Genomic DNA, 12,976 nt, shown 5'->3' with positions numbered 1-12,976 from the left:
TTTGTTGCAAAAAATTATGTCTTTCAGCTGAAGTGAATTTTCAAATCCAATTATTTCAAAATTAACTATTATTAATCATTAAGAAAATAAATATTCTTTTGGTAGTAATCAGTTGGAAATCAGAAATGCCTTTTGTTTCAAATAACTCAGAGATATCATTGATATCATAAAAATTTTCATTGTCCACTCTAGTTAATTAACAATCAAAAACGTTTGTTTAAAGTGAAAACCATAGCATCAGGTACTGCTGGAACCCCTCTTGGCACAGCCCAAGCCATCTTCATCAAAGGCACTGATGGACTTACGCAAGTGACAGGGGCAGGTGCTTCGCAGCAAAGGCTCTCAGTAGGTGTGACTGCAGCCAAGGCTCAGCAGCCAGTGAGCGTAGCTCAATCTGGTCAGCCAGCACAGGGGAAGCAACAAGTGGTGGCAAAAGTTTTAACAAATGCTCAAGGACAAGTCATTTCAATGGAGAGTCTTCTTGCCCATCAGAAGCACAGTGGTGCCCTTGGTCAAGGTCAGTTATTCTATTATTTCCTGAGGGTGGCTAGCAGACATTGAGTTCTTTGAAATGAGTATTGGAAAAAAGTATTAAATAAAGCTTAAGACCAGGTAGAAAAATATGGAATTAAAGTTAAGTTTTATCCATGGCAGCAGACAGTAAAAAGAAAATTATTCTCTCTACTGCCAGAGTACTAAATTATTCTGCCATGTATGCAAGTAGATGTGTTTGATAGATAAACGGTTTGGGAGATTAACACAGTTGAAGTGCATTCAACTACTTATGGTTACTTGAAGTCGGGATTACATTTTAAATATAAATAAAATAAATCTACTTTATTTACACTGTACTAAAGTTGAATATCTCATAACTGTAAGCTGAGAGTAGTATCCATTCAAATGTCCTTGACCTCGTATGCTTTCTAGTATTTGAATTACAGCTACAAAAAATTTGAAGTCTTGTTCAAGTCCCATAACTCGTTAGCTTTTTGTTTAATTCAAAATCTTTCCCCCAGCAATAATGCTTACATCTTAAATAATAATAATACATTTATTTGTCCGGAGATTTGTTGCATATTCATACATACGCAAATATAGGACACGTCAGATATAAATTTCACAATTGCAGAAGAGATACAATATGTATATATACATACCAATACACTAGTATAATTACATATTAATTGTTTAAGCCAGAATAGAGGCATAGCGACAATTCAAGGTATTCATTTACAGAATAGAACATATTATTTTTTAAAAGGTTAAACAGCTTTTTCTTGAAAACAGGTACTTTTGTTTCATATTTTATTTCATGGGGAAGTTTATTGAATAACCTTAAGCCCATTGCTTTGGGCCCATGGGCAGTATTGTGTGTCCTGACAAATGGTTGATGCAGGTCATTGCAGGTTCTTGTATAGTGACTATGGTAATTGTGGTTGGACTTGTACTGGGAAATATTACCCTATGCATGTAAGATGACATTAAATATATATATGCAAGGTACTTGTAATAAACCAAGTCTTTTAAAGAGAGGTTTACATGGTGCATGGCAAGGAGCATTGCTCTTAATAAGTATAATCCTCTTGAAGATTATGCCCACATGGGGAGAGGAACCCCAGAAGAGGATACTGAAAGTACGAGGGTCATCCGGAAAGTAGTACCCGTTCGTGAAATAAAAAGACAAAAGTAAATATTAACAAACATAAAAAATTTTATTTGAAAGAGGATACTTTAAACTACTTCTCAACATAATCTCCAAGCAAATTAAGGCATTTGTCATAACGTGTGACAAGTTTCTGTATTCCTGCTGCATAGTCCTTCGCCGCCAGCTCATTGAGATACGCGAGGGACCCATCTTGCACAAATTTTTGCATAATGCAGATGGTGTTTAACAATTTCATGAACAATTGTTCGAGAAACATTGGGAAAATGCTCACAGATGTCATCAATTGTGACGCGCCGATCGTTCCTCACGAATTCGTCAACTGAGCTCACCAGTTGGTCTGTAATGACAGACGGTCTCCCCGAACGCTCATCGTCGTGTGTGTTCCCCCTCCCCATGTTGAAGTTGCGACACCACCGCCGAACAGACGACTCGTCCATTACATTGTCTCCATACACCTCCTTTAATTGGCGATGAATATCACATGGGCGAACGTTTCTTGCATTGAGGAATTTAATCACTGCCCTCACTTCACAACTGGCGGCGTTCTCAATTTTTTTAAACATTGTAAACAATCACAGAAACAACACAGGCAATGCTAGCGTCACGCAACTTGGCTCAGAGAAGGCAGACAAGCCACTGAAGCTATCTGACCTCGTCCAGCGGCTACTCGCGTCGTCAGCACTTCATGCGGCACGAACGGGTACTACTTTCCGGATGACCCTCGTAACACGAGAATAAAATACCATAGTAAATGGATAGAAGGACCTCTAAATTTACAGAATATCTAATATTTCTAATAAGGAAGCATAGGGAGCTTAACTTGCTACGTAATTTGAAAATGTGTTCCTCCCAAGACATGTTTCTGTGCAGGATTACTCCCAGGAATTGGGTACTGGAATTTTCGGGAATGCTCACACCTTCTACATCTACTGAGATTGCAGATGAAACTTTCTTTTTATTTGTAAAATAAATCAGGCTGGACTTATTTATATTGGGTTTTAGAAAGTTATGAAGACACCATTCATTGGAAATCTGAGCTACTTCAGCTGCTCTTTCTGTCAAACTGTCTACTAAGTCTAATCGCAGTTTCATAAAGATATGTTTTAAAGACAATTTATATTTTCTATTTTATAGTGTATAGTCAGTGATCATGTAAAACCTACCTTAATGAATTGAGTACCTAATAATAATATCTCTTGGGAAATTCAGTCTCTTACTGAGTCTCTGCAGTCATGATTCAGCCTTATTTCATGTATTGCATGATGGATAGAGAACTATATATTTTATTATCAAACAAGGGAAGCAATAATATTGGTTTGGATAAATATAAGATACTTCAATATTTGGAGGGTGATGGAAGGAAATGCATATTAAGATATTTGCGTATTACTAAATCATCAGAATTTTCACTTTTTGAGTGATAATGTAGGAGAATCGCAGTGCAGCTCAAAAAGCCGAATGTTCTACTTCAAAAGCAGCAGAGAATATAGCAAAAAAGAAACAACTGATGAAAGTTGTTACGTAAACATTTCCCCTGAAAACATCAGTTACCTGATTTATGGCCTATGTTAGGGGACATAAGTTCACAGTTTGCTGATTGACTCCTACATATAAGCATTAATTTACATAATAGTATGCCAAATACAACAGTATGTGAAATACACACATATGCATAGGAGGCCAGTTCCTTTCCCTCTGGTGTCTTTGGCTTCCCAGGAAGATCTCAATCTTAAAAAAGTCACACAGCTTAGGTTGCTTAGAGGCATCACCCAGAATGCAATCAGAGCCCCTCTAGTCAGTAGCCCAGCACTCTACTTACTGGTTTACCATGCACTCTTTTTTCTTGTAACTTTTTGTAAATCAGACTGCCTTATATGAGAAAATACTTTTTATCTCAATCCATATGTGTGGCCTTAACCCTTATTTTGAGAAATAGTATTCTCCCATCACCCATACACTTAAATAGTTAGCATGCTTATGTCGTTTACTCTAAATAAAGTGTTGAAATGTTATGAAAAAAAATATAAAAATGTTCAGGTTGGAATGGATGAGTAGGAAAATAAACAAATTTTTCCAGTAAAGGAAATTATGTCATGTCAATACTTTCCATTATTAATCTTATAGCTGCCACAGTACGGGTTGCAGCTGGTGGTAAGCCGGGGCAAGCAAGTTTGATCCAACTTCCTAGTGGTACCCCAGGAGGTGTGCCACATTTTGCCGTTGTTACTCAGGGAAGCCTCATTTCTGTGGCAGGACAGCCAAGAGTTTTACAAGCTGCACATTTAACGGCGGCGCCACAAGTTGTGGCTCATGCTTCATCTTTGGCTGGACAGGTAAGAGAATTTTTCTTGGAAGCCACCAAGAAATAATAGAGATCCTTAACTTCTTAAGCCTGAACCATTAGTGTATGGTAATGAGCATATATTTGTGCCAGAAAGTGAGAGTGAAGAAAGGAACTGCTATAGACTACAGAATCCTACAGTTTCCTGGAACAATCTGTTATAAAAATAATATTACATATAATAGTTCACTCAGTAAAGAAAACTTGTACTGATCATGATATGTAATTATACATAACTAGTGTTATTGTCATTATCACCCTCACAAAACTGTCATTCTAGGAGATGCTTACAATATCCAATATTGTTTATTACCAGGGTGGATGTCAACCATAGTAAGTAGAATATTAGTGATTTTGAACTCCCATGTTTCACTTGGATCCTGCTGATGTGGCCCTAGTGTTACCATGTGAGCTAAGATTTGCATTGCTTTCAGAAGAACAAAATATATATTTCTAAAAACTAAACGAGTTTGGGTAAAATATTTTTGCATAAAGCCTCTTAGTAGAGAATTTTCTCACATATCAAGGAATTTTTTAATATTTTTAATCTTGAATTTAAAATAAATGCCAGCTTATGAGAAAAGGCTGTAGGTTTCTCTCAAATCCTGTAAAAGGTGATTTTGAATAGTTCTTTACTTAAAAGGGAAGCAATCAGTTGTTCAAGTATGAAGGGGAACATAAAAAAAGGGATTTTGCAGAAATAATATAACTAATCAAAGTAATCAACCAGGGGATAAAAAGCAAGGGATACCTTGGAGAGTTGTTACAAACTAATCCATAAATTGGTAGGCTATGAAGTTGTTGTGGGAACAAGGGAAGGAAAAACATGCACTCATGTATATGTGGTAAAATTGCCTCGAGTCCATTACTCAAAACTATCTTTCATTGAACAAGCCCTCCACAAGCAGTTGTAAGAATCGTTTACTAGCAGGCATTAAAGGTACCAACTCATATCAGATGTTTAAATGTAGGAAAATCTTTTTTAATCATAAGTTGTTTTTATAGCCTAAATTAATAGTTGTCCTCAAGATATGGCAACCAGTAATTTTACTGTAACCATTTCTCAAAATGTATGAATACATTTTTTGTTTTTGTGTGACGTATCTTATATTTTACCATTATAAAATAATGAGATGAAATTATATATCTGGGTATGAATTCACGCAGCTTTGGTTCTTTGTGTTTTAGTATACAGGGTACGGCAGTTCAATCCGGACCAATGAAACTTTTGTTAAAAAACTAAAGTATTTTTAAAAAATACAAAAGAAAATGAAAATCCTTTTACATACAAGTACTGGTATCTGTCAAAGAGTAACATTACTCAATGTAACCCCCTTCAGCTGCAATGACCTCCTCCAATCTTGTCCTGAATCGATCGCAGGCACTCATTAAAACAACACTGTCCGTATTTGCGAATGCTGCTATGATAGTGGTGCGTAGAGATGCGACATTAGGGTGCCGTGTCTTATTGGTAACTCTTTCGACTACGCTGCAAACATAATAGTCGAGGGGGTTCAAGTCCAGGTTATTCGGGGGCCAGAAATCCATTGACCAGAACATGTCAATGTTATCTGAGGGCCAGTTTTGGACTAAATGACTCGTATGAGCTGGTGCGCCATCCTGTTGAAACACATATTGTCTCCCCGAGAACACATTTGCCACATTCCTCTGAAATCAGCGCCTGAGCAATTCATCCGATGAGGTTTCCTCGTCGGGTTGGCGAAACCTTCCCCAGACTTCTCTGAACCATTATACTTAGCCACAATACTGTAAACAGTTGAATAGGGTAACCAAAGAATCAAATGATTTCACTGGGAAAAAGCCCAGCACGAACATTTTTGATAATAGCGGCTGTTCTATTGTACTTCGCACTTGTACGTAGTATCTCAGCCACTGTTTACTAGATTCCTTTAGCTTTGAAGAACGTCAATTGCAAAATCCAGTGAAACTATGATGTGGTGGGAAATTCAAATTGAAATTTCTCCAGAGATAAGTGCCGCATCCTTCATATTTTCTTGGAATGTCCTTTATCTGTATGTGTAAACAAATTGCTGAACAAATAAATCATGTATGTAAACATTTTTAAATTATGTTATGGGCAAAGCAGATATCTGACAAGAGTTCTGGCACTACTATCTTTAGAAGATACTTCCTGAGAAGATTGAAGGGCTTTTTAATTAATATTGCTTTAATAAACAGCTCCCTGGATTCATGTTAGAGAAACATTCGGAAAAGGGTCACAAATAAAGATTCTAATCTTGTTCTTCATGTTTGTCATAATTAGACAATTCTTTCTTACAAATTTCAATATTTTTCTGCATCTTTTCAGCCTGCCACGATGACAGGTTTGACTGCCACGTCACAAGCAATAGCCAAACTTGCTGCTGGAAAACCAATTGTTGCTGGCACTGGAACTACAAATCTACGAATGGTTAGCCCTGGTACTGCTACAGCTAGTGGATTGAATTTAGCACATATTGGTGGAAAGCCAGTAATACTTGCCAGCAAAGCTCAAACTTCTCAAATACAGGGAGCTGCCGCAGGCCAGGTAAACTATTTTTCTTTAACCATATATAAGCGTTTTCATGGAGTGCTCCTGGTGTACGAGCCGTTGAGAGCTCCTTAAGAAGCAGTTGAGTTATGAAATTTAAAAAAAGGAAGATGGCATTATGATCAAGAGTGTATTGTTTTGTGATTTGCCATCCCTGTTTCATGAAATGAATTCAGTCAAAGTTTTAAAGTCAAATATTGAAACATTACACCCACCTTTTGAAAACTCAGCTTGGTACTCTTGAGCCTGAGAAAAATTCCCCCTGATATAAAAACTGCAAGGAAAGGTATATGATGTAGTTTCCAGAGTTAATCAAGACAAGGTCTCTTTGCTGAATCCATCTAGTCGTTCCAATGTATTTTTCCTTTGGAACTAATAATTTAGTGAATAAAGGGTGTCTTAATTTTGATTCTACGAGAATCGCCACGAATGTTTTGCTACAGGCTATGTTGCAGTATATTATTGTTATTTCCAAGAAAGCTGGTCGGCACATTCCAGCCGACTGGCCATTCTGGCCCCATGTGATTATTTCCTGTTCCCTGTAGCCAAAATCACATGCGTGAAAATAGGTTCCCCAGGCCTAAAGAAGCCGTTGAAGCCTACAAAAGTGAACTTTCAGCACTCAAGGAAAATGACAGGAAAAACTGTTTTGAGAAGTGGTTTACGAGAATACAAAAATGTATAGTGTGTCATGGCAAGTGCTTTGAGAAAAAATAGTCATCAAAATCGTTTCAAGTTTCTTAATTTCTGTGCACCTTGAAACTTTCATAGTGACTCTTGTATTATCCAAATTGAGTACAAATTTCAAATGGCATAACAGCTTTCATGTTTGCAGACATAACCCGCTTTTAATTAATAATTCCAAATAATTTTTTTTTTAAGTTCTTTTTATTATAGGTGGATCTGGTTCTGTCCTCCTATCACCATAAAGAGTAGATGACTTCTTATGCGATGATTAAGAATGTATGCAGTTTATTAGCATATTTTTTGTTCTGATTGTCTCAATTAAAATTTTCAATGAGCCCCAAATAGTGTGCAGGCTGGTATCAATTATTGATAAACTCAGAAAATATTGGTTTTAGGCTGCTTAAAGACCTCAGTAGCCGATCAATAAATATATTCACTTTCACTGCAACCCAGACCATTGTAAGATTAGTGCCATGAGAATACATATGCATGTGTTTAAAGGGAAGATAAAATCATGAAAAAAATTAAATGAATCGATGGCGTAATCGTTGGAGGTGGGAGACCCAACTAGCCTTTCCACATTGATTTGCCTGGAAAGTAAAGATCATAATTCATGAAATAGACTGTTTGTGTACATGAGGATTAAAAAAAAGAATCTTAATCCTGTACTTTGGAAGATTTTCCATTGCTCCTCCAGAAACAAAAGGCAAAATTTAAATAGAATAGTGGAAACTTCTGACAAAAATTATAACCAGTAAACATACGGAAATGAAATCCTTATATATAGAAAGTCTATGAGAGCTTTGCATCAAATGAATACATTAATTTTGTGCAATGCATCGTACTAACCTAAGTTAATGTTCTTAGGTGCAGGAAACTACTCTATCGTGAATTTTATTAAAATTTGTGTTGCCATTTATATTGTGTTGGCATAACGGAGCAAATTCCTTGAAAACATGTTTTATGCTCATAATAATGCATATGATTGAAATCAGTAATAAAAACAGAAATCTGTATTATTTCATGGAAAATATCATAAAATATGGATATTGTGTAGATAATGGACAGAGCAAATGGAAGCCATTTGTGATGTTAGGCAACCTGAATCCATCTAACTGGCCCATTACAATTATTAAAGGTGTCATCAACCCATATCTAGATTACACTGCTGATAAATATAATTTTAGTGTGCAAAATTAACATTCTCTAATATTGTATTTCTTTTTACTCAATCACAGAATATGATTCTGACCTCACAATCCCTCAGAGCTCAGGGCGGAACCCTTGTGTTACAACAAGGTGCTACTCAGCAAATCCTTCTTCCCCCTGGATTTCAAGGTGGTACCTTGAACATAAAAACTCTTCAGGGACTTCAAGGTCTGAAAGTTATACCGATTGCTCAAGCAACTTCTGGAAAAGGTATGGATGTATTTCTTTTTCCTCAGAATACAATTAATGTTATTTTCCTCAGTTTTAGCACTTGCTTTTATGGATATTCACCATTTTCAGGGCGCCAGCAGGTTTATGCCAGAATAATTAGTCCCCCTGCAGGATTAGCGAGTCGACCGGTGACCAGTGTTACTGGAGCAAGTCTAGTTCAAGGAACAACAGTTGCTGTGCAAGGAACATCAGCTACCACCACCGTCACCAGTCTTGCCGAAAGTGTTCTTGTGTCCTCATCATCTGCTCCAAGTGTGCAGGTGTCCACTTCATCCAGTGGGAGATCTCAGCTATCATCTGACCACTTACCTGAGTAAAGCTCAATGAAACCATTACAGCACATTAGGCTATTTTATGTAGATTGTCTTGGTTGAGGTACTGTCTTTCATCATTGTGTATTAAAACTGGAGTTCAGAAAAATGAGCATTATTTGGTTAAATTGCAGTTGAATAGCATATGCATTGATTTTTTTATTATTTTAGTCATTATACCTGATTGATTGGATTGGCGTTTACAAGAGATGGATGAAGTACCATTCAATCATCAAGGTTAGCTTCAAAAGTGAAATTTGGCCATTCACTTCCTGAAATGCTGAGGATATGGAAGTAGTTTTGATTATTACATCTTGAAATCTTTATTTCCTAAATTAGCTAGTCAGTTATGTTTCACTTAATTCATGTATTTCAGTGCTGGAAATACAAATTATGGTATAAAATGTTATCTTTGTATAATGTGACATGATTTTGCTGAATTCAAAGAAATTAACCAATAGAATATAACTAATAGTCTTTTGGAATGCTCATTATGCCATAAAATGTATTCGTTTCCCCTCTATTTAACAATTACAGAGATTCAGTGTAATTTTTAACCTTATTAATTTTTTCTTTTCTGCCTGTTTATGTAATATTGGATTTAAGTGGAGTTTATCCTTGTAAATAAGTTTTGGAGCAAAACAGAATCTTGTGCACATTTTTAAATTTGTTTGAAATTGGGTAAAACATGAAAATTATTACACTGTTACTGCGAGCTTGTCATCATTTACACAAATTTATTTGGTGTGCAAATGCTGATGTTTTGTTGTAACAGATATCATTAAACACTCTAGTTGTAAGTAAATACTCTTAATTACTCTGTCGTTTTTACTATGTATTAAGCTTATGTTTTCATGAGTACAAAATGAAAATAAGGTTGTTCTTTGTCACTTTCCTATAACATTTCCTTTAAAAGTTACTTGTATTAGTTACTCATTAGTATCATCCATCACTTGTAAAATAATGTGTTTTAAATAGTGGACCTTATAGTTATCTCATGACACATTGTTCTTCATAAAAGTAGGAAGACATGGCCATGTTGATATTTCTATTTGAGATGACTATTTGGAAGCATAATGTGTATATTTTGTGATAAAACAAAGTGTGAGATTTCATATAATCTGAAATAGGTGTAATACTCTGAAAGGTGTTACTTTAAATGTTAATGTATTTTTCTTTAATATTTTTACCAATGTTTAATTAATAATGAATACAGTTGCTGTCTATATAGTGCAGTTTTTAAAATTGATTCAACTGTACAAATTATTATAAGTATTATGCAGTGAATTGTAATTTGAGACCTTAAAGGCTCACAAATTTATATTATGATAAAAACCATCCATGCTTTCTCTTTCTATGAAAGGGTTATTTACAAATAAATGTCAGATACAGTGGTTACCTACTCCTGTACAAAATAAATTATGTTCCTTAGGGTTGTCATTCAATGGGGAAACTCATGATTCATTTTGTGTCACACATTGGAACACAATAAAGTGTAATTCTGATTAAATTTTAGGTGATATTATTTATGATTGATGTTTTATTTTCAATTTGATGGAATTTCAAATCATATTTCTTTACCATTGCTGTTAAAAACCATTTGTAAACAGTGTGTCTGTCCAAGAATGGAACCTAATCAGATGCCTTAGCATTGAAGTATCCACTATACTTAAGGAGGGGTCTTGATTCATCTTAGAGTTGTAATGATCACAGCCCATTTTACCGAAGAGGAAACAGTAAATTAAAAACAATTTATCAATTCATTAATGAGAAATAATTCTTGATTCAACTATAAACAGAATAGAGGACAGCTACCTCTCGTTTAATGGCCATATACCTATTGCTGATAGTTCTGGTGGTCACATCTGCAAATTAGAGTAACCTTTATGTAGAGGTCACACATTTTTAATTTATTGGATAACATTAGCAGAGGTCTAAATAATGATGCAGTATTTATTTTTCATAGAGGAGGGTGCGCACAAATTTACATCGGTGTAGTATTAAGGTTTATTTTATTATCTATGGTGCTACAAACCAATGTTTAATGCTGCTTATCTTTATATGACCTTACTAAGTAGCTTTGTAATGAGACATATATAGGCGATTGAACCTTGAGATTCTGAAGAGCAGATTGCTTCAAAAAGCACTTATTTATTCAAGAAGAGAGTAACAGCAAAGTAGTCACTCCATAACCCCTGTACATAAACACAGCAGTAGTTCCAACTAGCTTAAGGACACCTGTAACGGATTTGATAAAACATCAAATGCCATCATTATCAAACCAACCTTTGTTTTGATGAATGTGGCATTCGGAGCAGTTAATTCCTCTGTGCCACCTATGGTTCCCTAGGAAAATGTGGTGCCAGAAATTAACCATCCCTAATGATGAAGTCAATGTGTCTGAAAATTCCATCTCTAAGAATATTACCTTTTTGATCACAAATTAGGTGTTACTTTCATTTGTAGAAGCATTATTGCAAAAAAATATGAAGAATATAGTGAATTGTGATCCAATAATGCCACACTTGTCTTTAGATATTCTATTCACAAATTTATACAATAATTTACTTAAAACTGGTAGTTTGTGTCACTTGCATTGTTTATTTTCATTCCCTAGAGGAGAGGTGATTATAGCAATGTTTTTGCATATTTAAATCGCATTCATTCATGGTTTTCTAATTAGAAAGATAGGCTTTTGGACAGTCTCTTATTAATACCTATTATCTCCCATGTCTAGAGAAATTTTTTGTTTACCTTACAATATTTCCTTAGTAATTTCTTTTTAACGTCTCCCTACCTACATTGGGAACCTACTTTCCTGTCTTCTTTCAGCATTCCTTTACCTCTCCTATTATTTCCGCCCAATTTTTCTGCCTTCTCCAGATTTCCCCTATTGACTTCCTGTCTTAGTCTGCCAGCAATGAAAACTTCATCATTATCTCCCTATCTATCCAAATTATTTTCTCCATTCTACACCATAAACACATCTCAAAAGTTTTCATTCTTGTTCATTTTATTGCATCAAAGACTAGTTTTCAGATCCATGAAGTTCTATGCTCCATATTAATGTCTATGCTAATCTTTTCTTCATATATATACTCAAGTGTACCCATCGTCGATTCTCTTCTTGTAAATATTTATTCAACAATGAATGAAAAACATCTGATCTATAAAATCTTCACTAGTATTTCCATTTTGCATAAATATCTGCATAATTGTGAGTAGTTTCTCATGGTACTTAAAAGAAGAGGGGGGAAGGTTGATGGACAAGAAGTTTCATAGTATGAATACATGGCTTTTGACCAAGGGATTTTGACAAGAATGCTTTCCCCCTTTTAGCCAAGCATTCATTAGACAGGTCAAACACTTCCGACTAGAGATCCTCCATATAAAGGGAGAATGCTAGACATTCAGAAAGGATTTGAAATTGTGCAACACAGGTTAAAATATTGTACATAATGTAAAATTAAATGACCATGTGTTGGTGAATCTTCCCCTCCTTTCATAACTCTGCTCTCCTTCTCTCATAGTAATTCTCTTAATGAAAATAGCCTCTGGCATGAGGAAACCATTTCTTAATATGTCCCTAAGATGTGCATTTCCTAACTCTTGACCTCCAGGCTTAAATAAATATAGAAAATTTCCTAGCATGTACCTTATGATGACAGTAAGGCATCTAATTCGATAAAACAGTGGAAAATTGTTGACTAGCATTTTTGTTACATTTATCATGAAAAATCCCATTGTTTTGTTTTCGCTCACTCAGTTTAACTTGTAAAAATTTTGAAATTGCACCCTTTGAAATGTAGACAACCAGCAAGTTGTCATAAGGGATTCATCATTACTGGATAGCCTACAATTATAGTTGCAGTTTCAAGAAATAAACCCCTGATCACCAAGTTATACTCCACATCCTTCAATTATACGAGGGTCATCCGGAAAGTAGTACCCGTTCGTGCCGCATGAAGTGCTGACGACGC

General features: G+C 35.4%; 1 protein-coding gene across 2 annotated transcripts in view; it reads left to right on the top strand.

The window, feature by feature from the left end:
* LOC139687787 (nuclear factor related to kappa-B-binding protein) overlaps positions 1–10,525 on the top strand; it is a 42,295-nt gene extending 31,770 nt beyond the window's left edge. For both annotated transcript variants that reach the window (XM_071585089.1, XM_071585088.1), the window contains exons 16-20: positions 224–517; positions 3,791–3,999; positions 6,337–6,555; positions 8,484–8,664; positions 8,755–10,525. In XM_071585089.1, coding sequence (XP_071441190.1) covers positions 224–517; positions 3,791–3,999; positions 6,337–6,555; positions 8,484–8,664; positions 8,755–9,002 — 1,151 coding nt within the window. In that variant the 3' untranslated portion in view covers positions 9,003–10,525. The remainder of the gene's footprint in view (positions 1–223; positions 518–3,790; positions 4,000–6,336; positions 6,556–8,483; positions 8,665–8,754) is intronic.
* The last annotated feature ends 2,451 nt before the right edge of the window (positions 10,526–12,976 follow it).

This window comes from Hetaerina americana, unplaced genomic scaffold, assembly GCF_022747635.1.
Source record: "Hetaerina americana unplaced genomic scaffold, ioHetAmer1.1.p SCAF_2, whole genome shotgun sequence".
NCBI classification, from domain to species: domain Eukaryota; kingdom Metazoa; phylum Arthropoda; class Insecta; order Odonata; family Calopterygidae; genus Hetaerina; species Hetaerina americana.
Note: the sequence above shows the minus strand (reverse complement) of the source record. Positions and strands in the feature narration are given on the sequence as shown.